This window comes from Athalia rosae, chromosome 6 (assembly GCF_917208135.1).
Source record: "Athalia rosae chromosome 6, iyAthRosa1.1, whole genome shotgun sequence".
In the NCBI taxonomy this organism is placed as follows: domain Eukaryota; kingdom Metazoa; phylum Arthropoda; class Insecta; order Hymenoptera; family Athaliidae; genus Athalia; species Athalia rosae.
Window position 1 is genome coordinate 3,382,222 of NC_064031.1, and position 27,159 is coordinate 3,409,380.

The 27,159-nt window shown below is 42.9% G+C and overlaps 1 protein-coding gene across 3 annotated transcripts in view; it reads right to left on the reverse strand.

Annotated features, from left to right (window-relative positions):
• Window positions 1-27,159, reverse strand: part of LOC105688701 (zwei Ig domain protein zig-8) — a 178,923-nt gene that overhangs the window by 114,727 nt on the left and 37,037 nt on the right. For 2 of the 3 annotated variants that reach the window (XM_048656624.1, XM_048656625.1), the window contains exon 2: window positions 18,483-18,673. In XM_048656624.1, coding sequence (XP_048512581.1) covers window positions 18,483-18,673 — 191 coding nt within the window. Of the gene's footprint in view, window positions 1-13,525; window positions 13,607-18,482; window positions 18,674-27,159 lie in introns of those variants that run through there. The other variant, XM_048656626.1, reaches the window with a different exon arrangement.

A 27,159-nucleotide genomic window follows, 5' to 3' on the forward strand; every position in this document is an offset into this window, starting at 1 on the left:
AAGCTCACCCGATATTAGGTGATTACGAAACGTACGTCTCACAACTCAATCCAACCCTATTCATCTTGTGCATGTCGAGAGACTTTCCCAAACTTTGTACACGCGTATACCCAAGGGCGTGTACAGGGTGGCCAAAAAGACCACCATTTTTTTCTCACGTCTCCTATGAGAATGCATTAGTTCGAAATGATTTAAGAGTCCCCTTCCCAAAAAACATTTTTTTCGCTTCAATTTTCGTTGATATTTATATTTCATTTTGGAGTTACAAAAAATTTTGAGCGACTTTCAGAAATCGGAAAATCGACTCGGAATTTTTGGAATCGCCATGGCACGAGGCAGAAATTTTTTTTTGAAGAAGAATCGATCGATTTTGGAAATTTTTGCAAATCTTGAGCGACCCCTGATTTTTTTTTTTTGAGTTGATCTCTGCAGAGGACTCTCGAAACACGTTGAACTGATACAAAAAAAATGAAAACAGTCGTTTTTCGTGAGCCACTCTAAAATATTGCGTGATTGATTTTGGAAATCGGGATGGTCCTAGTCCAATCTTGGACCAGAGTCGATTTCGAGCGATTGAATGAGGAATAATAACGTCGCGAAGCGAAAACGATAAAAATAAGACGTAAGGTATTACCTACCGCGAAACGCGCATGTATCGCAGGAATTTATTCTCAGGTGAGTATTAAATTTCCACTTGAAAAACGATATACATCCGAGTGATCGATGATCCTATTTTAGGGAAGGTTGGGTCAAGCTAAGGGGGTTCTTAAATCGAGTTGGTTACGTACGTCCGTATACGTATATAAACTCGTTTCAAGTAACTCCTCGATATATACCATCCCTTATTTATATACGATCGTTCCCACCGCTTTAAGGGTTCTTCGATACAAATAAAATCTGGACCGCGCGGTATATACCGAGGTACATGTACCAGACATGTCACGTGAGATACAAAATGACGATAATAATCAGGCACACGGTACCCGTAAGTACATGTGTAATAACTTGTATAAAATGTGGTGGGTAGGTTACCCCCCCCGTAAGTTCTGGGGAAAATGGAGCAGATTTATGTATCGGTGTGCGCCACGGAGACGCGAAGTAACTATACGTTCTGGCGAGTCGCGGAAACTAACGCTAACGGTTCGTTCGAGTGTATCGAAAGTTCTGCCGGGAACTTTACGATTGGTTCCAATTTATACGGAGACTCGATAAAGCTTATCGACGTGTAAGCTGATCCTTCAGTTTCACTACGCTAACAATAAGTCGGATCACCTTTGTGTACGCATAGATGCGATTACCGACTAGCTACGCGTATATACGTGTACGACGATTACGCGCGCAGAGGAAGCAAACTTATAACCCTCGATAATTGAAACGATATAGTTGTAAATCTCCTGTATTTTCATCCCTTGATTTCCGAAGCGAATATCTATATTTATTTTGCTCAGCGATGGCCGCAATTTTTCTTTTTTCTTTCAATGATTTTATACGACCCGCGTTGCGCGTGGGGTCGTGCGGCGTGCCGCTGGTGTTGGGTGAAAAATGAAAGATGAATGATTCGACGTTTGAATAGGCCGAGGCCGGGTATCGACGGTTATCCCAGCTTTTATATTCTCGTAAACACGCGGCTTATGGATCGGCTTCAATATATCGGGTAACCTGGGCGAGGTGCCAAATCAATCCGTTTCGTTTATACCGTTATGAGTATATGCCGTTCACCCGGATGCATTATAACCCATCGATTCGGAAAAGTAGCCAGCGGAATTTTCAAATTTTCTTTCCCATTAGTCCAGACCACCGATGGAATAGGGACTGGTGGTGAAATCAGAAGCGAAAATACGCTATTTTGCTGTTGCCAGTTTTTGTGCCCCTGAGCGAGCGGCGGCCATGTTTTGGAGAAGTAGATTTGTACAAAATGACCGCCGAAAATGAGTTTATTAATCGATATTTGGAAACGAGAGCCACGTAAACTGGCAAACGGAAATATCAGAGATGGAAGAAAGATACAATCAGGAGTGCATCGCGTCTTAGGGGAAGAAAGATTGAGAGAAAAAAAGAAAAAATACCGAGAGAATTAGGTACATCAAATTAACCAGACATGGAACGTCAGCTTCGCGTCATTTCGTTTCACGGCATCAAGTACTCGCGGAGATTAGGTATACATATATACATATAACGAAAGTACATGTATAATGTATATAATATTCAGAGTATACAGAGACATTGTGTGCAGAAATTTTCTACCCTTAAGGAATTTAATTAAAATTCGTTCCTCTTATCTCCTTGCCTTTCTTATTTACAATTTTATTTTTTTGGTTTTTCCCTTCATTTTTAGTCTCATCTCTCCCTTTTTTTTTTTGCTCTTTACTTTCTCCTTCTCATTTCCATCTATATACTTGTACAGGTATACGTACAACCTTGATACAACTCGTTACATTTAATTCGCTTCGTGTTTTTTTGAAATTCTTGTCTCTAATTTTTTGGTTGTTTTTCTCTTCAAAAGTCGGATTGTAAAGAATAATAACAACAACAGCAGCGACAAAAATACTTTATACTGTATACCGATTTTTCCATTTGCTCCTGCTGCATATCTCGAATTTCATATTCGAAAAAATGTTCAATCTCGTTTTTTCTTTTCTCTCTCATACCTCGTCCTACAGGACACGGTAAAACGTGAGTGCGATATGAACAAGAAAAAAAAAAGAAAGAAAGAAAATTTTCACAAAAAATTAACGAAAAAAAATTAAATATGAGAATGTGAAAAATGAGAACCTGAACAAAGTACGGTATAGGTCAGACAGTTTTTCCTTGGGAGCTCGTAATTTGACGGGTTAACAAATCCACCGCCTGAAGTTTTTCTTCTCTCTTTCTTTCTTTCCTTTTTTTTTTTCTGTCGTAGAATATCTACTTAAATATAAACGATATTAGCGTAGATTTTTTATGTTGTTCTCGCGATGTTTGCAGGGCACTCGTTCAATTACTCTGCGCCAAAAAGAAGAGAGAAAAAAAATAAAATAATCTAACGACCTATTGCTGATTTATCATCCCTTCGTGCAAAAAACAGGTTATACATCATCCCCGACTCTACGGACTCGATTCGTTCCAGAAAAAAAAAGGAAACTAATGAAAATTTGGGAAATTGTAGTCTCGTTCGTATCTAGAATATCATATTTCTTTTTCCAAAATTTTCAACCTTACAATTAGCGAGTGCACAATCGGTCGGTTTTTTTTTTCTCAACTTTCGATCAGCAGCCATGTTCATTTTCGCGGGGGTGGATATCGACGCGGTTAACATCTTCTTCATTTCGGATCGAAGTGTTCTCGAACGAGCTATCGGTGAGCCAACCGTACGTATTACGAGATTAATGCCAGCTTCGAAAAGGCCTCGAAAAGTTTGGACATGGTCATTAATAACGATTCGTACATAAACCTTATAACCTCCCGCGTCTACCTCTCAAAGTCCGATTCCCTCGGACTAATACCACCGCATCGCAGGGTCAGATAAAAAAGAGAAAAAAAAAAAAAGAAAAGAAAAAGAAAAAGGAGAACGTAAAAAAGAAGCGAAGGTTACACGTAGCGGGGGTGTAAACGTCTTAACCTTCCGAATTCGATGGTAGAAAAAAAAAAAAAAAATACGAAACGAAAAGTAAAACGAAACTCGTTCATTTTTGCGGCGAGAATTTGACTGTGTATATATATATACATTTTTGTACGCGCGGTTTCGATCCGACCCGCATACATCGGAAAACTATTTTCTTGTGATTTTTATTTTTCTTGTCTATTTCTCGACCTCAGCTTTTCGACGAGGCGGGCTTGCGGGGTTCCAAAAAAGACGAGAGAAACTTAACGCACGGCGTATACGAGCACAGCTTATGTACCGTAATATTCTATGTAAAACGTATTGTACGTGTGTACATAGGTATATTCGAAAGAAGAGGTAGCTACAGGATAAGCGAGATGAAAAAAAGAAAGCGGTTGCGAAAACGTGACGCTTTGAAAAAAACTTCCGAGGATGAGTTCACAAAGAAAAACCGCAACATACGCGACGTCTCTTTGACTCGCGAGCAGCTGCACGACGACGACCCCCGCATAGTACTACTTTATATAATTGCATGAAATTATGTAGAATTACAGTTAATTACATCCACCCAACAATTTGTAATCTATGATTATAACTTTACGTCCATGTTAATAACGGTTGGGAAAATTTTCCACCAACGAGCTCTTCCTTATTCCGTCTGGGTATATACCGACTTTTCGAAAATTAATAAACTCTGAAAATAACAACGTCGGCGATTCTCCGCTATCCTTTTTTCTTCTTTTTTTATTTTTTATTCTTCATTTTTCTCCTATAAAATTTCCCACGCGCTTTCGAACAAGCCTGACAAACCGGAGCTTTTTGGTCTCTGCCGCGCATCATTCGAGCACACCGATCGCGTTGGTTCGAGAAAATATGGAACGCTTTCGAAAAGCTGCGATCCGGATGTACGCGTAATACCCGACTGCAGGGCACCACCGTAAGAAGCAGCTGATGGCGAATGCCTTTGATAGTTTTGAGCTCAAGTTTTCCGAGCTCCTCGAGATCCTGCCGGCACATACACACACGTGTGTACAGCGATTTTCCTTCGGGTATTAAAGCCACAATACACCGAGCGCGGTTGTCTGGTTAAAGGGGGCAGTATTTCGAAAAGCTCACAGAGAGAATTTCGATGCGCGGAATCGTAGGCGAGAGAGTCGAGAAACTCGGGGTAATTCGAATCGCTTGAAAACTGGGGGGAAAAAACAAAAAAGCTCGACGAAAGAGAGGGGAGGAAAGCTCTTCGTTTCACAAGACTCTTGAACCCCGCGCCAGGAATTGATCGACGAATGTGTTAAGGGCACGAGGAGAAAAATGCGGCGCGAGGGGCGGCGGTGGGTTTGAAGAAAAACGGCGAAAAGCATATGTGTCAGGATTTTTTGTGGGGGGGTGGGGTGGGGGGGGGGGGGGGGGGTTAATAATTGCGGTGTTTCGTCGACGGGGTGCAGAAAGAGAACGAGGGGGGGGGGGGGTGGGGGCGGAAGGACGAGGGGGACGGGCGGAGGGATTTTCAGGACACGAGGTGGATCGTAGTTTATTGTAACTGACGGGCGGAGCTAAAGGGCGAGTAAAGGTCGCGTGAAGGGCAGTGAACGGTAATAAGGGATAACGAAGGGTGAAACGAATCTAGTATACGCGATATACGTATATGTGTATGCAACATCGTGTATAACCTTCTCACGGCATTGCTGTACGGGAAAATGGGGCGAGAAAAATTCAGCCGCACGCATAATCTGGTGAGAAAAAACCACGCGACATTCGCGATCGGCGATTGTCGTAAACGTAAGTTTTTTTTTTTCCTACAGAGCGTAGAAATTAATCGGTGTAAATATGAATCGTGTACAGCGAATTTGACTTACGTAATAATACAGATTCGCACCAGTTACGTAGGGTAGGTACTACGCGACGCTGGAACAGCGGAGGGTAAAATGGGAGGGAAATAGAAAGGGGATGAAAATCAGTTATTATACAGTTAGAGTCGACTAAAAGCTTAGCACGAAAATTCGCTAGTGAAGTGGGTATCTATGTACCGTATAAATACATATGTATTGAAATAGTTATATGTACGCGTATCCGTTCGGGGGTGTTCGTTTTACGTATATATATTCTCATGCCCATTATCTAGGTGCACGCGTTGTACATATGTATATATAGATATTCACCACCCATGGAAGACGACCCCCGCAGTAACAACCGGCGATAGTATAAGAACAGTTTAAGCTTCGAGATAAAGGCTCCCAGTGAAATTGAAACGTGCTCGGAATAAGGAGAATTTTATTCGAATAAATAACTATCATTATAATCGTGTTATATACGTACATCATCGCGAGAAAAAATTCGTAATAAAGTATTTTTCGTTACACATTTTCTCCCTTCTTCCTCCCTCAGTTTTTTTTTTGTGTTGTGAAGTATGAGAAAAAATTTGAAGCGAACGTTGAGACGTGGATATATAAAAAGTATATAATTACGTGAGAGAGAAAATAGCTGGAAGTGAAAATTAGGATGACGGAGAATCAATCGGTACTTTTAGAAATTTCTCAAAAAACTTAGTCCCCGCATATACAACGAGAGGGGAGACCGGAGATTCGATTAGGTTCGCTGTTGAGGTGAAAAAGGGAAGAAAAAGCTCGTAAAATCCACCGTTGATGTTTCGCGTCCGTAGAGTCGTCGGCGAATTGGTTGGATGGTATATAGGTGTAGAGAACGGGAGTACATGATATTATGTAAACGAATATACATGTACTTGCGTGGGCGTGTACATGGTACATGGGCTCGATGGCGTCAATGATCGTTGGCTCACGATTTTCAATTAACGATCAACACTTCCGTTTCTCCGGTGGCACATACCGACCGCCACCACCGCCAATGCGGGAATTAGAGATAGCGAAAAACTACCCGCACCGGTCGATGAACTAAATGGCCTCGTGGCGGACGTTCGATAAATTATAAATCGAGAAAATTACCCGAAATACGTTACGTTAACCTACGTGTTACCTCGGCTGTATTTTCAGCTCCATCGCTCGAATTTCGAGACCTAAATCGAAGGGGCAAAATACAAATTTTTATCATCCGTTCTTCGCTCTTCGTCATCTCCGTTCGTCGATACTGTCGATCGGTAAGATAAAAATTTTCCGATACACTGAAACGTATCGCGCGTACGGACATATGTAATATCTCTTTTCTTTTATCAGTCCCGCGGCAAGCAACTCCTTTTATGAATATTCTCAATCGTTATTTCGCCTTTGATGATTTTTTTTTGTTTCATCTTCGATTTTTCAAATAAAATTTTTTCCACCGGTTTCTACTTTTTTTTGATTTTTTTTTTTTCGCGGTGTTACACGTGTACAACGTGCAGTGTACAAAAATATAAATGAAAATACATATCGGATTTCAGGGAATACGATATATTTAAACGAAACGTAACGCACCGGTGGTTTTATATGAAAATATTCAAACATTTACGTACCTCAAATATTTCAATTTTTCCGTTTTTTTTTTTCATTCGCTTTTTCAAAGTGAAACGATGAAATTACTTCACCGATGAGACGTAACGATGGAGCCAAAAAACTCCGAATCGAATGAGAGAAAAAATTTTTTTCACAACTCGCCGGAATTTTTACGACTGATAAAAAATTATCGACACTGTTGTTCGACAAAAAATGTAGCGAATGAAAGTAAAAAAATGACCGAAGTCAAAATAACTTTCCATTCCGACATAGTAACAGACGTATACGTGTATACTCTCGATGGGGTGGAATAATTCGGGAAATAAAAATCACAGAGCTTTTCAATTTCAATTTCAATTTTCACGGCAATCAATTTCCGGAAATCTTTCGCCATAACACTTTAATTCGGCATCCGAATTGGAAAATTTTCAGATCAAAAATCGTCGACTCCACATCGTCGCACGTACTTGACGGGGAGAAGGGATCCCGATTGGTTCCGATCGAACGGAATGCGTAATCCACGTCCGACCGAAAAAGTGAAAAATCAAAGGAAAAGCGGAGCAAAGTAAAAACGAAAAATGCCCAACTCGATAAATAACTTTCCTTCGTCCGTACGGTTCGACGTAACGTTACACACGGTAAACCGTGACGTTTACGTGTGTACCCGGGCGAGAGATTTTCCCTGCAATTTAGTAAAACCGCACGGATTACCTCTGTTCTCGATTTTTATTTACAGATCACGTACGGGTAACCTTCCCGCAATTAATCCCCGAGCTAATCACATTCGCTATCGATTTTGTCTCTCGCGTTGCACAACGCGCTTTAAAACTCTCGAAGGTGTTCACCTTTCGTATATTTGAAAAGTTTCTTCATTACCCCCGTGTATATATACATATATCCTCCGAACCAGCTTCAGCTCATACAAAAGATCTATGTAGAGGCGACGCGGACGGAGAAACAGGCCCCCCGATACCTGATCGCCCGAATTTGGATTAGAAGAGCAAAAAGAAAGAAAGAAAAAAAAAAAAAAGAAAAAATTAACGAAGAAATTCAGTTACCTTTCGAAGGGTATGGTATAAGAACCTTTTTCCAACCCGACGCGACTACAAAGGGATAATGACGGAGATGATTGAATAAAAAAAAAGAGATGAGAATGTAATCCAATTACTATCAGCGGATGAAATTATCGCACAGAGAGTACGCGGGATAATTGGAAAATTTTTGAATTTTCCCTCGCGAAATCTCGTCCCGTTACACGCGCCGCTTCGGACGTTTCGGACGATTCTTGTCCCGAATATCGAAATCGGATAAAAAGCGTGCAGAGTACACACGTGCGCGGGGCGAACGTTACTCGTCAAACGAGAAACTTCTCCGCAGACATCGTTTCTGATTAGGTGTAACAATCGGCCCTGATCTAACGCGAACACCATCAGCTACTTCTCGAGTTTCTCTCATTCCTTTGTAACGTCAGTTTCTTTTCTCTTTTTCCTCGAGGATGTAATTAAGGAGGAATCGAAGCTTATCAGGCTTCGCAGCGTCGAATCATCTTTGGCGCAATTTTGTCTTATTTACCGAATTTCAGTTTTTCTTTTTTTTTTCTCATCACTCGCGTTGTATCGAAAAAAGCTTCGATCATCGAAAAGTAAAAATTTGTCCAACCGCTTTCTTTTTGTCTTCTCTTTTTTTTGATTTTTTTTTCTTCTCGTCGGATGCGAGCGATTTTCTTACGTTTTTTTTTTTTTTTTCATCACTCAGTAATTCGGTACGTGCCGGAAGGTGATTCGTTTTGTCCCGTTAAATTTTATTGCGCTTTTTCGTTTTTTTTTCGTTTTTTTTTCAAAGTTTACTGCTCTCTATGTTTGTTTCCATCGTTTTACGGCCGTCCGCGGTGCAGTATAAGCTCTGCTCGGCTTAGATAGTATAGCATACATACAGTGGAGTACGTAAGTATGAGAATAAAAGTAACAACGGCGGCTTTAGCTCGCTAAAAGCTTCCGGAAAGGAAGTAAGAAAACGTTGAGCAAACGGAAAGTGAAAAACACGTATATCGTTGCCGCGGCCTAAACGCGAACGACTTCACCACCGCGAACAGCAGCGCAGATCCAGATGCACAAAATCTCCACCTCCCCCGAATGACAATTTTCTTTCTTTCTATTTTCCTACCCTCGACGAAAACGCCCGGAGTCAGGGCCGGAGCCGAAAAAAACGCGGATGATGAGGAGAAAAAAAGGGAAAATCGAAAAATGTGAATCGGTCAGCCGGGTCGGGGGGGTGAGAACGTCCTACGTGTACTTGAACTTGAATCGAATCTACAGACTCGTTCGTTCGGGGGAGATGTATGAAAAAAAAAAATGGAAAAAAAGAAAAGCTAAACGCGATACGTAGGACGTCGATTTTGAGTGGTTTTCGAGTATTTGTCCCGGACGCAGCGGCGACTACGTGTACCTTTACTGCGACGATCACTCGAAGTAATTGTTTTGTTGAATCCAATCAAACCCCCAAACCAACTAACGCGTATCAACTGCCCATTTATCCACCGTGTGTGTATACGTATGCACATAGTTTGTACTTCAGGTTAGTTTTCCACCGACTACACGACCCGTTTCACTGGCTATTATAACGATTACCTGTTTGCACGGGGGTAGCAAAAATAAAATAAAATCAAATAAAATAATATGAAAAAAAAGCGTATAAATCAAGGGTAGATATTCGAGCCGGCCATTTTACGGTGTACTACATACCTTATATGTAAACAAAATTTATATACGAGAGAAAACAAAGAGTCGAAGACCACCCTTCTATTTTTAATACCGCGTCAATTTTTTTTTCATTTCGTTTTATTCTCTCTTATGATTTATTTCAGCGAGGGAGGAGAGAAACGAAAATAAAGAAAGAATGAAAAAAAAAGGAATACAAAATTCTTTGTAAACCACCCTATTACACATTGATATGTTTACGTCCACATGCGGCGGGTGAATACAATGGGGGGGTAGGGTGGAGGGGGCGCGGTACGAATTTGAGGAGTAATAATGGGCCGCGGGTCGCGGTGCCCGGAAATTTAAAGTATCTGTAAAATTCACCTGATTTAACTTTATCACGTTGCGAACAAGGGAGAATACAGCGAGCTCTCGACGCGGTTTGAACCCACCGCGAAAACTCCGGCGGGATTCCGCAACGGGAAGCCTATCCCTGATAAAAGGGTGGGAAAAAGAAAGGGAAAAAAAAACGGAAAAGAAAGAGGGAGAATCCGCGAGCGATTCTTTCTTATAACATTATTGATACGGTGGACGTGCAGACGTTCGCGACTCTGGAGGTGCGCAAAAAAAACAAAAAAACAAAAAAAAAAAGGTAGCGTCGGCTACGTAAGGGTGGTTTCTCCCCATATATCCGCGAAGGTTTTCCACCTCGCGCATTTTTCGATGTCGAGCGATCAGTTTTTTTTATTTCCCCCCAAATTGCGTGGCTCGTGCCTGCATATGAACCAATGTTCTAAAAAGCGTGGAAGAATAAGAGTTTGCGAAATTTTTATCGAGACCCCGATTGCCGTGGCTTCTGGGCGAACCGCGGATCCGCGCTCGTCCCTTCTTCGAGCCAAGTCAAAGAAGAAAACTAATATCGCAGTCGCGGCAACGATGATATTCCCCAGGTTTTTTCCCTAACCACTTTTTCGCTGAATTTTCCGTCTACTACCTCTTCCGATTCGCATCGGTTGATACGTATATGAGGAATTCCACGTCATTTCGAAAAACCAAAAAAAAAAAAACACCTTCTCCGATATTTTTTTTTTTTCTTCCAAAAGTTTTTCGTGCGACTGTTTTTTGGGTTCGGTTTGATCGCGCGGTTTGAATACATAGATAAGATTTTCCATCTGCAGTAGGTACCGAAGATAGAGGAAAAGATGTAACGCGATCGCAACGTTTTCTTCGGATGTGGAAATCGAGCGGTAAAAGACGGGATACGGGGTGCGGCGATATATCAAACGTGGAAAGAAAATTATTCGTCTTTTTCAACGTTCCTCTTACCTTTCGTTTTTCTTCTAAAGAACGTTATTAAAATTCTGCCGTTCTTAAGTGTGTACGTGTATCACCAACACACGTGCACGTTGTGCGTCACGGGGGTAAAATTCCTGAGCTATGAGTTTTCACGGGAGCGTCGCGACACCGCGTGAGACGACGCCCACCCACGACCCCCGTACCACCCCCTTTTCCGACCGCCACCCCCGGGGACCCCATAAGCGACGCGTCGCGTCGTGGCGTACAAAACGCGCGAGGTTTATATGGTATCCCAAATTTCATTCCACAACCCTGTGTCGTCTCCGAGGGGGTACGGCGTATCGCAGCTATTTCATTTTACATTTGTAATGTGTATATTACATACGTACGTCGTGCGAACGATCGTTTCTGACGAATCGAGACTGCGGCTGACGCCCCGAAGAATCAACCCCATTTAATTATATGTTCCGTACGTACGGGTATTTCCATGCGAACTCGATCACGTTTAAACCCGAACACCTTTTTGATGTTGATGAGAATTTGGTATGGTTTTCTGCTCCATTAAGGTCGTTTTTGAGGATTTTTTAGAATTTTTTTACCCCAAATCGCGAGACGAAAAAAATAGAAAGAGAATCAAAAGTGTTGGATTTCAAAAAATCTTGCAGCTGATTTTTTTCCTATTTTTTGTTCAGAAAAAGAAAAATTTGTTGACTAAAAAAACGTCCCGATTAGTCAAATTTGAAAAAGTTATGGCAATTTCCAAAAAAGTAGATTTTTTTTCCAACTTTTTTTGGGTTAGGCGACAAACTTGGAAAAAATTCCCAAAGACATCTTCAGTGGAGTAGAAAAAAATACCAAACGCTCAGCCAAATCAAAAGGGGTTGAGTTTAAAGGTGGTCGATTTTCCATGAAATGCCCCATACGTATACTGGGTTCGAATCATTCGAATCCAAAAGAATCTTTCAGGTTTTTTTTTTAAAATTATCATACAGATAATCGCGAAACGAGAAAAGTTCGATAAAAACCGAGTCACCCGGTACGTGCATCGGGGTTTGACGGGTATGAAATGTATTTTATAGGGAACTAAGCGATACGCGGCGGCAAATATACAAGCGCGTCGTCTTCATCCCCCCGGTGGCCGGTGCGCGATCCGCGGAGCCGAGGGCCGGCGCGGTAGGAAGTTTGGAACGGTTATTCGAAACGTAAACATTGATGAAACCCATGAAACCACCCCGCGCTAAACCCCCGGCTCCGATTTACCACCGCAATGGGGTCGCGTCGCACTTAATTTTGCCAAATCCATACGATTAGCGAGCCCCCCCCCCCCCCCCCCCCCCCGCTGTATATTTTCCCGTCGTACTACAAGCGAGCCACGCTAAATACGTGGTACACGTTCGCTACGATATAACGACCCGCTGCAGCCGTGAGAATCGTCGTGCTTTACAACAAATTATACGGGATATAGGTATATCACACACACTGCGTGTCAATTAGTTATTACGTTTGAATGATAACTTATTTTTCGTTCGTTGGGTTCGATGCAATGTGTACGAAAGTAGAAATTCGGAGATAAGCGACTAGGTCGAGGTGGCAACGAAGAGAAAAGAAAACAATAACACTGGCACACAACAGAGTACAGTGGTCGCCACTCTTGACCTGACCTCTGCCTATACTTGTGTATTACGACGCGCAGAATCCGACTGTGGAAATTATTTAGCTCGCCACCAAGCCTTTAAAATTCTAGTGAAATGCAAAAAATTGCTATAAATGGCTAGAAAAATTGTGAAAAATTGCAATTATGCAGGCGAAAAAATAATCCTCAATCTAGATCGGATTTACTGACTCCCGATAACCGATTTCGGTTTGGATTCAGAAAATCATACTTGATCCAGATTAAAAAAATTATTTTTCGTTCGCATAATTGCAATTTTTAATGCATCTCAATATTCAGATTCAGCGCATCGAAATACGTAACTCTTGTCAGGTATAATAAAATGTAAAAACCAGATAATTTTTTTTATGCGTACCGTTGCGATGGTCGTCGTCCTTCTCGCAGGATATGTTGTTCTCCGCAGTTGGGTAGGTACACCGTCGATGGTTCGGCGAACTATCGATTACGTTATATTGACCTTCGTTTAACGGAATCCACTCCATTACCGCATCGCACGACCGGGGTATTCTTGTTAAGGTAACGGCGAGGTAGCCGCTTACTTACTCGGTTTACTTACTTACTTACTTACTCGCTTGGGCAGCTCTTACGTTTCACGTGTGGAGGTGCCGTTGAAACACGGAGGGCGTTTATACACAGGGGTACACAAGGAGCACGTGCCCGTTAAACGAGTCTATCGTAAATCGATTCCGCGGTGTATTCGAGAAATTTTCAATGCCGAGATAAGAATTGCTCGGCAATTTACGTCTATGTGCGTAATAGGTGCGAGCGTCGTCGCAGAGCGTTGATAGAATTAAAAACTAGACATCATAAACGGAGAATGGGGTTTCTATATTATTACCTTTTCGTGAAAAGTCGAAGATTCCATTTTCTCGAAAAGTGATCATCTAGAGTCGATGACATCGTGACGTCAGCCCTGCGGTACGTTCGTTCTTCTCGGGTGAAGATTTAACGGCGTTAAAAATTTTTCGAAACACTTTAATTACGGACGCCAAAATCGAACGACGCTTTCACTATATCACTCCTCAGCGATCTCCGGCCGATATAGACCCGGATTACCATCGATGTACGACGAGGCGGATCGGAGCCCTTCGGCAATCGTCGTTGCTAGTTTTGGTTCCCTCTCCCTCTCCCTCTCCCCCTCCCTCTACCTCTACCTCTACCGAGCCAGCAAAATTCGGAATATTATATGGAGAATTCCTCGTCATTTCGAAAAACCAAAAAAATCACCCTCTTAAATTTCTCCAGCGATTTCATCCACTGTGGCTCTTGGTTCGAAACACTTTTCTTGTTTTTTCAAATTTTTTTGGTCAGCCATTTTTTAATTTTGAATTTTCGAAAAATGGAAAACTATGAACAGCGGAGTGTTCGATTTTCTTTCTAAAAAATTCCCAAAAATACTATGGAATTCCACATTACATGTACCTAATTTTTGAGTGAGAACTAAAATTTGCACGAAACCCTTTTCACCATTTTAACGAATCCCTTCGAAATTTTCCCAATTTTCGAGCAGCTGCTCGCTTAAGCTACGTAGATGTAGAGCAAGTGATCGTTGTATCGAAACCTGTTACCAGCAGTATTTAATATTGACAATTCAATTTACGAGGTGCGAAACTGATCGATTACTCGTTAATATGGAAGTAATTAAACTCCTCACCGTAGACAGGATACTCCCGTCTCTCTCCTCCACTCTCCGCAGCTCCTCAAATTTTCGCGAAAGCTTTCAACCCCCCCACCCCCACCCCCACCCCGTCGTCGTCGTCGTCGTCGTCGTCGTCGTCGTCGTCTATTTTCAAACAAACCCACACGCGAAGAAACGTTGCGCTCGCTTTATTCCCATTTTGCACCGTCGCGATATAAAAAAAAAAACGAATGAAAAAAAAAAAAAACAATTCCTCGCGATTCTTTTCTCTGCACGATAATTATAACGCGATTGACCGAGATAAAACCGAATCGATGATCGAAATATGATAGTACGACGCAAAAACTGCGGGTCGTTTTTTCTCTTTTTGGACGCAGAGCGCATCCGTGCGTCGCAAAAATCGCGAATCGGAGCCTGGGCAAAAAATGTTGTCAAAGTTTTCCGGTTACCATTCGTTTTTGGATCATCGGCGAAAGCGTAGGACCTCCACCTCGGAGGGGCGGGGGCGGTGAGGAGCGGAGGAACGGAACTGCAGCCGAACGTCCCGCTGACCAAAAGCTGCGAGCGCAAATGGATTCCCCAGTTCCCAGTTCTAATTTGAAAACCGATGCGAATCGCAGAATGTTACACGACACACGTATACCTGTATTTAGGCATACGTGGTACCTATGTACAGGCGTGTATATATATATATATATATATATATATACATGCCCGCGCATTACAAGGGTGTAAATTGTAATAGCCTTGGGGTCGGGTATAGGTCGGGGTTTCGACCGGGTGGAACGAGGGCGGGAGGGAGGGCAGGGGGGGGGGAGGAGGAGGAGGCTGCGAGGCGAAAGGGGGGCGGAGGGTCACCCTCGGAATGGATTAACGTACCTCTCACCTCAACATCAACATCCCCTTGATCCACTCTAACTCTTCCTACCACCGACATGCATATTCTATCAGTGATCTCGTCAGAAACCACCGGAGGAACCGTCAGAAACCGCCGGCAGGCCAAAGTCCTTGGCCAACTTTTGACCCTCCTGTATAACCGGGACGACGATCCACAACCCCTCTTTAAGCCCGGTGCGCTATAAGCACGCCCGTACCTGCCTACTTAACCACCTCGGAAGGTTCGACTGTGTCAGTTTTTTTTTTTTTTCGATTTCTCGTCATCGGACAAATTTTCGTCCTTCGTCGATCGATCGTCCTTCGAATCTCGCGCTGCGGGATCTATTTTTCGAACGACGGGGGAACGGAAGAGGGAAAAAAAAAAAACAACATATCGCTCCTCTTCATCTTCTGGAGGAACTTTCGGTCGATCCAATGATCTGATTCCGCGACACGTACGTTCGAAAAGTTTCGATAAACATATTATGTGACACATAAATATTTCACATACACGCGTACAGTGTAACGGAGGATACGATACACCGGAAAAATGGGGTGTTTCGATTCTTTTTTTTCTTTTTTTTTTCTCTTTTCGCCTCCTCGTTTTTTCGTCTGTTGACAAAAGATATTTATCTACCGATGTATGTATGTACATATTTTTTTCACCCCGCAAATAATATTATCAAGTAGGTATATATAACGTTGTATATGCATACAGTGCATACATGGGTTATCGCGAGGAAGAATAGGAAAGAAAAAAAAAAAAAAGGAATACATATATGAGAGGAGGGAGAAAAAGGAAAGAAAAGAATTCCGCGAGAGGGAGGAATGAAAATAAAGGCTAGTCTATTCCGAGGTACTTTAGGGGCGGAAAAAGGAAAGGAGAAAAGGCTACGTATAGCGGAGGGTTAAAACTGCAGACGATCGCATTTTTATGCTACGTGTCTCGGAGTTAGTCGCGGTTAACCCTTCTTACTTTATTATATGGGTAGCTTGTAAACGCACTTGGCGCGAGGGTCGCGAAATTATCGGTACATCTTGAAACGGGGGTGAACCTCTCGAACGAATCCCGTGGTGAGAGGAGGAGAAAAAAAAAAAAAAAATGAACCGAGATGGGTGGTGGAAAAAAAAAAATTCCAACGACGATAAAAAATGGAGCGGACGTACGTTATAACGTAATAAACCAACGAAACAGGAGTCACTCGATCGAAAAAGAAGAAACGAAGAAATGGAGGAGGAGATTCACCCCCGACGTCGGCCGGAGAATTCGGCAGTTACGCCCGAGCGTAAAATAGAAGAAGAAGAAAAAAAAAAAAAGGCGGAGAAAGGAAAAAAAAGGAAAATTTTTGACGTTCGGTGGAGCAGCTGGTGTTCTCCGAGTTGATGATAATAAAAATAAAACTAAAGCGAAGTGGGGGATGAAGAAAAAGAAAAAAAAAAAAGAGAAAAATAATAAAACTTTCCAATGGCGATTAAAAGGGATCAAGAACTCCCCGGACTTTCGGCAAGAGTATCAAGAGAATTGAGATTGCTAATGATAACGATAATGAGTGTAAGGGAGTCCACTTGTTTGGTTATAAGCTCGGCGTCTTTTGTTCAAAATTCCTGATAGGGTTGTATCGCCGTTGGATGTGGAATAAATCGGGCGGGGAGGGTTAACGCGACCAGGGGGGGGGCGATAGGGGTGGCGCGTGCGGGTATCTAAAATATGTAATTAAACTCGGTACACTCTCGGCAGCGAAAAATTTTTAATCAACTCTTTCTCAGAGCCCCCCGTCCGCCCCACCCCCGTCCCCCACCCCCTCGTCCCCCACCCCCGGACTCGCGCTCTCAAAAGCCCGAGTAGGTGTTCCGCTTCTCGCAACCGCTACTCGAGGCTACTTGAGCTTTTTCTCGGGCTTCTCGGAAGCTGAAAGTTCTTGCGGTTCGTTCTTTAGGCCCTCGGTACCTGCGCCAGACGCAAGAAAACCTACCAAGGTATTTCTATCCTTTGGAAAATGTTTCTCCACTCTGGCAACTTGTTTCAGATCGTTTTGATCTTTTATTTCATTCCTTCCGTTTCTCACTTTTCCTCCTTTTCCCGCTTGTACTTTACTCCTGCTTCCCCCAGTTCCGATCGCAGTACTTTTCCCTTTGCACGTAGAGCTTGCTTTTCGATCGTCTCCGCAATGCGGGACACGCGACTGGACAATTTTCTCTCCACTTCGGATACGGAAATTCTGTTTGATTCTTTTTTTTTGTTGGAATTTTTTTCGACGTCCTTTTTCTTCGTACGACGTGCTTCGCAGCGAGCTAGCCGGAGTTCGTGACTCCGAATTTGCATCGCCATCGTTATTTCCACATTTTAGAAAATTTCTTTTCATTCACCCTCGAACTTTGGATAACCTTCGTTTCGAGAACGCCGGCTGTACGCCGGGCCTCCGAAGTTCTTTTGAAACAATAAAGAGCGTAATAATTTTCGCAAAAGTTCGATTACTCTGAAAACGAAATTATCTCAAAGCTGAATTTTTTCTCATGTAACCATTCCCGGTGGTTTTCATAAAAAAAAAAAAATCATTCGAAACTGGGATTATTCTCCAGCACCGCGAGTCGCCAGTTGTTCCTTTTTTTCTCTCTCGACTCTACTTCCATTCATCTCAATATGTGGGTAAATTGAACGAACGAAAATGAAATCGGGGTGAATGAGAAGGCAGAGGCAATAATCGATCCACGGAAGATCGATCGATCGGGATCCCATGTAGCAGACGTTATTTTCAGATCCCTTAATTCGCTAATTGGATAAAAAAAAAAAAAAAAGAGAAAGAGACGGTAAACGCGGAGGGTATTCGGAACGGACTTCGATGGTACTTGGCGTTATGCGTCATCGAACCTTGCGGAAACCCACCGGCCCTTTTATACGCGAGGGTGAAATCCACGGTTAATTTTGCGTCCGCGTCGTTCACTCCTCCAGAAATTTCACGAGGGGGGTTCGCGAGACATCGAAAAAACCGGGGGAACCGATCGCCTTTTTTTCTTACGCGAAATTATTAACGCCCCGCGGAGACGCCCCGTGGTACGTTTTCGGATCGCACGACTCCAGACGCGCAAGAAAAATTCGCAACGGGCGAGTTCGGCGATCTGCAAAAGCGGCTGGCGAAATATTATGAGCGAATATAAAGCAGCAGCGACGGACGCGCGACGCTGAAGAAACGAAGAATTTTCCAGAAAGAAATGATTCGTGGAAAGGGGAGCGTCGAGTGAAAAACGAAAAGAAGAATAAGAAGAGGATCTCCTCACTTACCGCCTTGTCGCCCAGCTGCTCTACTCTGCAGTGAAGAAATGCGGTCTGACCGACCGCTGCCGTTACGTTACGAGATATATTGTGCTCCACGAAATACGGCCAGCCACTGACGTTGTTCTGGTTGTTCGTTCCCGCTCCCGAATAACCAAAACTCGTGGTGAACTCGGCTCCCGACGACCGTCCTCCGTAACCTGTTGGACAAATCGGAGAAGAAGGAATTTATCGAGCGAACTTTTACAAGGAATCGAATCGTTCGAAGACTCGGCGGACTTCCACATCCCTCCCGGAGATTCCGCCTTCTTTTTTTTCGGGTCTCTAGTCGCAAAAATACAAACAAAAAGAGAAAAATAGTACGGGGGGGGGGTGGAAAGCTTGAAGAGACGCGAGGTGTGCGGTAAAATAAATATCGTTTAATACGGACCTTTTGCCTCGTCCGTTTCTATGAAAGTTTTTTTTCTTTTTTTTCTTCTCATTTTATTCGAACCCGCAAAGCCCGCGACCTACCCCCATTTTCTGCAGCCTACACACCGAAAAACGGAGTCTCCAACGGAGCGTGGTTCGCAATAAGAGAAACCGAGCGCACGCCGGTGTTTCTCTTGCTTTTCGGTTCTCTCCGGGGCTGCGCGACGCCGCCGCGGCGTTCCCTACCCACTTTGATAAATGTAGCGAAAATACAATAACAAAAAATAAGAAAAAATAGGTATTTTATTTTAACGGTAGAGAACGGCGACGAGGCCGCCGCTGCCTCGTAGCCTCGGCTACCCGCGAACGTTGCTACCTATGTGCCGGGGAAACGGGAATTTCGATCCCCGTATTTTATTTCTTGCTGTAATATACCAAACTCAAGACCGTCCCACGTGGTATACGTATACGCGCCATACACATTGCCGGTATAAATCCACCCACGTATATATATTTATATCCATAGATATATATATATATATATGTGTCATGGGATATGCGTTATACTATTATTGTTACGGGTATTTTTACCATTATTGTTATTATAAACGTTATCGTTTTATCGTTCTGCTTCCTCGGCTATTAATTATTTCTTACCAATGTTCGTTGCCTCCCCACAGCGCTTTAGCCCCGTACCTATGCCGCCCTTACACCCGAGATATACGGTATTAAGTGGGCGACAAATATATCTCCTTCGTTTTTTGTTTCTTGTTTTTTTTTTTTTTTTTTTTTTCTGCAAATTTATACAAACATTTTCGTTTTTTTTTCCATCATTTTTTATTACACTCGTTCGCTGGATTTATTCATTTTTGTATCAACTCTCGTTCGTTTTTTTAGGATCGTATTTATCCAACGACGGGTATTATTTTTACTCCCTTTTATTGGTCACGCTATCGATGCGGTGGGGAAATATTTTTTGCGATCGGAAATAAAGAGTGACACGGTTGTTTTTTTTTTTTTTTAAATTATAAGTCGTTTCGTGAATGTGATATCGGATTCATAGTTTTAATTAGATATGCGCATGTACACCCGGTTAGATTGATCCTGGATCGGAGCGTTCGAACAACTTTTTCGCGTAACTGGCTCGCCTACGAAAAGTTGTCCAGGCGAGCTTCGCGATCAACCCGATCGGGTGTAGATTTTACGTCAGAGACACTTCGGATTATGAAATTAACGTACAGTACATGTATTTGCGAGGTAGGAGTGCCCCCGTGCTAGGTTGACGAGGACGAATAGGAGGAGAAATTAATTCAGAGGAAACTTAATTCTTAACTGACAGGAGAAACTGTAGGTACAAGAACAATTTAAGTTTCGAATATAGCGTTCGCGCAACACTCACTTGTTCAGTCGAGATGGTTGGGTTGGGTTACGTGCACTCGCGGAAATGGAATTAGAAGCAGAAGCTGATGAAATTGATCGAGTTGTCGCCAATTTTTTGATTTTTAAAGCAGACAAATTGAGATATCTCGATGAGAAAAAATCGTAGCTCAATTTGGACAACGGATTCGTGTTCCCGAGGTCAAAATACATGAGAAAAGTGCTATACGATCAATTTTAAAAAATAAAAATTTTTGGTCAAAATTTGAGATTTTTCCCTTACGATTTTTTCAAATTTTGGCCAAAAATTTTTATTTTCAAAAATTGACCGCGAGGCACTTTTCTTATGTATTTTGACCTCAGGAACACGAATCCGTTGTCCAAATTGAGCTACGATTTTTTCCCTTCGAGATATCCTCAAATTTGTACCAAAAAATGCGAAAAATGGGGATAACTCGGTCATTTTTGCAGATAGATGACTTTTCTTTTCGGATTCTGATTCCTGAGCTCAAATTACATAAAGATAGACCAAAAAATCAATTTTTCATTTTTGACCCTAAAAAGCTGAAAATTGGCGATAACTCGGTCAATTTTAGAGATAGATCAATTTTTCTTTGAGAATCGGATTCCTGAGGTCAAAATACGTAAGAAAAGCATATTAAACTCAATTAAAAAAATGATTCATTTTTTGCTCAAAAATCGATTTTTTTTCGGTTTTTCAAGAGTAATCTTACGTATAATCAGCTCAGGAATCCGAATCTGAAATTCAAAATCATCTACTCATGCAATCGATCGAGTAATCATCAATTATTCGTTGTTGGGAGCAGAAAAATTATAAGACACATCGAGTGGTTTTAGTCGTAGACCCACTTTGCTTCGTCGCATCTATGCATGGAGCGAAATATTCGAATTTCTCAATTCACCAGCAAACCCGAACTTAGCTGGAGTCAGCGTAGCCAGCAGCGTAGCGCTTTGTTGTGAGACGTCACCTTGGGGGCTGAGCAGAGGTGACATCCCACAACAAGACCCCTCGCCCGTGGCTACCTGACTCCAGCTAAGCTCGGGCTTGCTGGTGAATTGAGAAATTCGAATATTTCGCTCCACTCATAGATGCGACGAAGCAAAGTGGGTCTACGACTAGAACCACTCGATGTGTCTTATAATTTTTCTGCTCCCAACAGCGAATAATTGATGATTACTCTATCGATTGCATAAGTAGATGATTTTGGCTTTGGGATTTTGATTCCTGAGCTGATGATATGTGAGACTACTTTTGGAAAACTGAAAAAAAAATCGATTTCTGAGCAAAAAATCAATCATTCTCGGGCGTATAATCAGACCGCTTCCCTCAAATTGCTCACCACTCTGTTCAGGAGAACCTCTGTGCGCATCCGAAGTGGTCGGTGCAACGCCGCGTACAAACAGAAACTCCTCGAAAGTGAAATACGAGTATCGGAACGCGAAATGATCGTCAAAGTTCCGCAAGCCCCCGTTCCGATGAGGGAATAGATTTCCGCTAATTGCGAAGAGATCCGATACGGTAGAACGGGAGAAAATTCAAAATAGAGCTGAGCAGAAATAAAACGTAAAGAAAATTCTTTGACCCCTGGCAAGGATCTCTCCTCACTCCGCAACACGCTGTGCGGAATTCGCTGGAAATGATGAACGGGAATCGAATTAAGATAAATCAGATATCGGGCTCTATCCCTCATTCCGCGAGTCCTCTGGAAGTGAAATTAAAGATTAGTTTTTCCTGCTCTTTATACTCTCCTACTGCGAAGTTACTCGCTGAATTTTCCACGCCGAATTGCTTCGGAATGCCCTCTACATAAATCCATACGTAGTCGTGTAGTTTTTTGTGCGTATCCATTCGAATCTCGTCTTATCCCGGCCTCGTATACTTTGCTTCTTCTTTGGAGCTTTTTGCGCGTTTCGAAGGATCGCGTAAAGAAAGAAAAGAAAAAAAAAAAAAAAAAAAACAAGGAGAGAGAAAGTAGGAAAGTGAAAGAAAAAAGACGAAGAAGAAGAAGAAGAAGATGGAGCTTCTACCTTCCTCTCGCATCAGCAAAGCAAACGATTTTATTGTGCCTTATATACTTCGCTTTTGTGGGGTTGGGTTAGGTGAATTGAGGTTGACAACGATATAATATATAGAAGGTATATGTATATATGTATATGCGCCAGATTACAGCTGTACAATTTAGTATGTGGAATAAACGAAGAATGAAAAAAGTATTCCGCACACAGATTCGCGAAGATATAATATTTGTACGTAAGAAAAATAGAAAAAAAAAAAAAAATGGAAAAAAGGAAAAATTTCATCAATCATCCCCGAGGGACGTAACACCACCTTTACCGCACGTAGCCTGCTTCGAATCCTTTGAAAAGAAGAAGAAAACGTACCTTGAAAAGCTGTATCGAAATTGCGTCGGTAAATGGCGATGGAAAAATAAATAAGAAAAAACCTGCGAAAAAAATAATCGCACCAGATTTTGTAGATGAAATTAAATTTTTTTGCCCTTCCATTTTCGCGATTTGAATCTTTCAATCTTCCCGATTATACGCTCGTCGCTTTTGTCGCGAGATAAAAAGAATCGGGATAACGGAATACAAACCGAAAAGAGAAGGAGAAATTAATCGCTAGCTCTTCTTTCTTTTTTTTTTTTTTCTTTTTTTGTTGGTTTTCTGCTGTAAAAAAAAAAAAAACAAGTTGGAATAGTAGGAAGTAGCTGAAAAGAAAAAAAATAGCCGATTTCCGAATGAGAGATGGGAAGGGTTTTTGAATTCCCAAATGATCGAACCGTACACGGCCGGCCACTCGGTGTTGTATAAGGTAATCGAAGCGTTCCATCTCTCTTTAGAATTGACATCACGGGCCGTGAGTGGTTCGCTTAATTAACGAATCGTTGAATCGGTATAGAGGGTATAGTATAGGTATTGCCGCAACGTACGCCGACGTGGATAGATGTAGAAATGTAATAGGGAAATAAGTGGGGCGAATTAGAAATTGACGGAGAGATATGGATTGAAAATCAATGGAACGTAGCTGCAGCCGCGGTCCGCGTACCTCGCGAAATCGAGGCGATTTTTTATTTTTAGAGAGTCTATGAAAAAAAATTTCACCCCCCCCCCCTTTAAATCCGCCGCTCCGCTTTTTCGGTGCATCCGACGAAATTTACTCTGCACCCTGCAGTCGGAGGCGCCGGTTTCGGTATTCCGATGAAGAGGAGAAGAGAGACACGTTAAAATGCGTGAATAATTAACCCCGATTACCACGTAGGGTGCAGAAGTAATGCGCGTATACGACATTCCGCGGGATCAGCTGCCTACTGTAATTAGTAGCGAAGCGTTAAGACCCCCGCAGCCGCCTATAAATAAAGATCACTAATAATCTTGCCGCTTACGCCGGAGCGAGGCCTTTTCGTCTTGCTCGGGGAGAACGGAAAAAAATGGGGTGAGGTGGGGCGGGGGTGGCTCTTTCCCCTCAACACTCCCGCCACTTTTTTCTTTTTTTTCTCCTCCCTTCCTTCCTTCCTTCCTTCCTTCCTTCCTATTTCGCGAGGGGCATACGTAGACTCGGTTCGCCGCCATTTTCCAACCCTCGATAAATGAAATTCGGGGGATGTTGCCCCCGCAACGTTCGTACAAATCAAATCTCATCCCGTACCGTCGTCATACTCTTGAGATCTGACGAGGTCGTTTTTTTGGGCAATCGCAATGGAGTCGAAAAAAAAAAAAGAAGAAAAACCGGACGAAGCTATAAAAAATCTGACCGATTTTAACGGTTTTCAGCCCCGAGCACGCTGAGCCCTCCCGGGACAGAGTACGGGGGACTTGGGGGAGTAGTCGCGGGCGTCGCGGTGTCGCGTCGGGACGCTCGGCGCCGGTTCGAAACGACGAGTGGTGAAGTAAGAGCGGTACGAAGGGTTCGCCCCGGTTCGAATCGTTTAGTCGGTTAATCGATCAATTATCGATTCATCGATCCCCCGACTCGTTCGCCGGACGAGCCGCGCTTGTGCTTAATCTCCTTCCGATACAAGTTTCGCGAATTCGAATCACCGCGAGAAAATCACGTTTACCCCGTCGATCGGTCCCGTAATTAACGGCAAAAAAAAAAAAAAAAAAAAACTGAAGGATATTCGAAGCGGCTAGGAAAATTGAGGAAAATGAAAATCTGTTTCCACTCCGTGTTCCTCGAGGCTTATTTTTCCCGATAGAATTTATGTCCTGGGCAAAAGGCCGAAGCCGAGCGGCGGGGGCGGGGGGGCGGTGACGCTCCGGTGTACGGTACGCCGTCAGGGTAGTTTTGCTCCGGCGAAATAGAAAAAGTATTTCTGAAAGATTGCGCGGTAAGCTGCAGGCGCGAGACTCGCTAGTTCGAAGCCCTAGGCTTATCCCCTTTAATATATTCTATCTCCGGCTGTTAGCCTCCGCTTCGTCCCGCCCCAGATCCCCCCCCCCTCCCCCCCCACCGTCCTTCTCCCACGTCGCCGCGTTGTCTGACCCGATATCCTCCGATCCTTCCGTCCGCTCCTACGGCGCGATTTTTTCCCCATCCTCGCTTCGTCCTTTCCCCGTACCGTTCATTTCGGAGACCGGGAACGTCGCGCAACCCCCCGACGAAATCTCGAGCCATCCAAATTGCAGCTTCCACCGGTACACGCGCGGCGTCCCTGCAGGAAGGATACAACGTCCTGAATTCACCGGTAGCCCATAAAATTCAGGGGAGGAGGGAGGAGGGCTACGCGTCAACGGAGTTACTCGCCTGCAGTCGCCAACGTATATCCTTCCCCTTTTTTTTTATTTTTTTTTCTCTTTCGTCTTCGACTTTCTCCTTTTGGAACCCATATCCCGCGAAGAGGGATGATTTTTCTGTGGGTTTCATTTATCCGATATCCGATATATCGACGGAAATTTTTACGAAAATTCGACGGTCTTCTTCGCGATTCGTCGATTCGTTAAAACGTGTCAGAAAAACCAGGGGTGCGAAGGCGAATTCTGCCCCGACGATGAGAGGGGAAAGGAATTCAAAAAAAAAAAAGAAAAAATGAATCAGGACGCGTTGAATGCATCTAAATGTGAAATACCGGAATTCAAGACCCCCTCAGTTTACTTCCGAGCAGTTACATTCCCGAGCTCTGAACACCTCGCTAGGTGAGCGGAAAACGTCGACGCAATTCCGAGACAGTTTCCAGCTTTACTTAAAGCCACTTTCCCGCTTATGAAGAGGGAAAAAGTTGAGGTGGAAGTAAGAAGGACGGAAGTGAAGGGGGAGATCCGTAACTTAGTTTCTCTCATCGGGCCGGATGTTCGTACAAATAAACATACATATGTACCTACAGGTGAGTAAATAACCGGCCGATGTACGCAGAACATAATTTATGCAATTAAACTGTTTTCCGCCATATCGGGCGCGTACGCCCGATTCGCCCGACGAATTGTTTGGAAATAATTTCAATTAGTCGCGCGCGATAATTCGGAGGCTCGAAAACCCGCGACGGGGTCTGCGGTGCGCGCGGGGCGGGGGGGGGGCGGGTCGTTAGATAAAAATAAGTGAAACGACGTTGAAAAGAAGGAGGCGAGGTGAGGTATTACGGTAGCGGCCCGGGGGTTTCCAGTTTCTCGAAGAAAATTAAGACACATTTCTCAAAAGTTTTACTAACAAATCTCGGAAACAAACGACTTACCGCGCTATCCCGTGCGTTTATATATAACATACCCCGGCTCTGGTGTTCCGCACGAAGACGCGAAAAGATCACCGACCACCCCTACCCCCCCAACCCCTACCGACGTCGTGCGCTCGCTAAATTCCAAAGGAGGTTTTGCCATCATGGCGGCTCGCCGTTGTTCCTGTAGTACGGGACCAACTTTTATATATATGTGTACGGGGGTTTCCCGAAGAGAAGGGAATATCGCCCCCTCACACGCCATCCTTATACTCTACTAATGCTTTTTAAATAGACGCCGTAAATCCAAAGTTCAACAAGGATTATACCGGCGACTTTTATAAATCATTTTTTCTTCTTCATTTTCTTTTCTTTTTTTTTTTTACTTTTTTTTTTCGCGCAAAAGGATATATTTGACACGCGGTTATGATAATATTTGATGTGCGGAAATATTGTGAAACCGAGTAAACATTTTCGAAATCCGTATCACATCTTTCAAGAATGACATATGCAGCGAAGGTCCAAAAAAAAAACGTCGTATTTCAAATTTTATACTCAAGCATTTTATAACATTGATATTTTCGAAGATACTTGCTCGATTGATTCTCAAATCAATCTCTAGAAAATAGGAAACTCTATTCACAAAGTGACAAAACTGCGACAGAACGATGACCGAGTATCGATACAAAAATACGTAAAAAAATAAAAACGTAAGTCAACAAAAAAAAAAAACAACAAAAAAGGAAAAAAGAAAGAAGAAAAAAATCTCGGGAACGCGCCGCTATTAAATTGGGGAGAAAAATCTACACAACCCAATAACCCAGGCTATATATATACCGAGCTACGTGATCGATTGCCCGTATAGGTATTATTACACCCACCGAACAGGTATGAAACAACGGAGTGAAATTTGGGCTTGAGGAAACGAAAAAGGTGAAAAAAAAAACCAAAAAAAACTTCTCACACATCCGATCACGTAGTTTTCTGAGGTGATAAAAATTTACTCACCTACGATAAGAGATCTAAAATTTTTGAAAGGGTGAATATTTTTGGGAAGCAATTATTTGGTTTTTTTTTTCTTCTCTTTTTCAAAAACTTGTTCGTTTTTTTCGGTCATCCCGTGTCCAACAACAAAGGTGGTGGCGTACCCCGCACGTACGTGCACGTGGTACCGCGTGTGTGATGTATGGCGAATATGATACTCAGCGTAATGCGTTCACCCGTGAAATTTG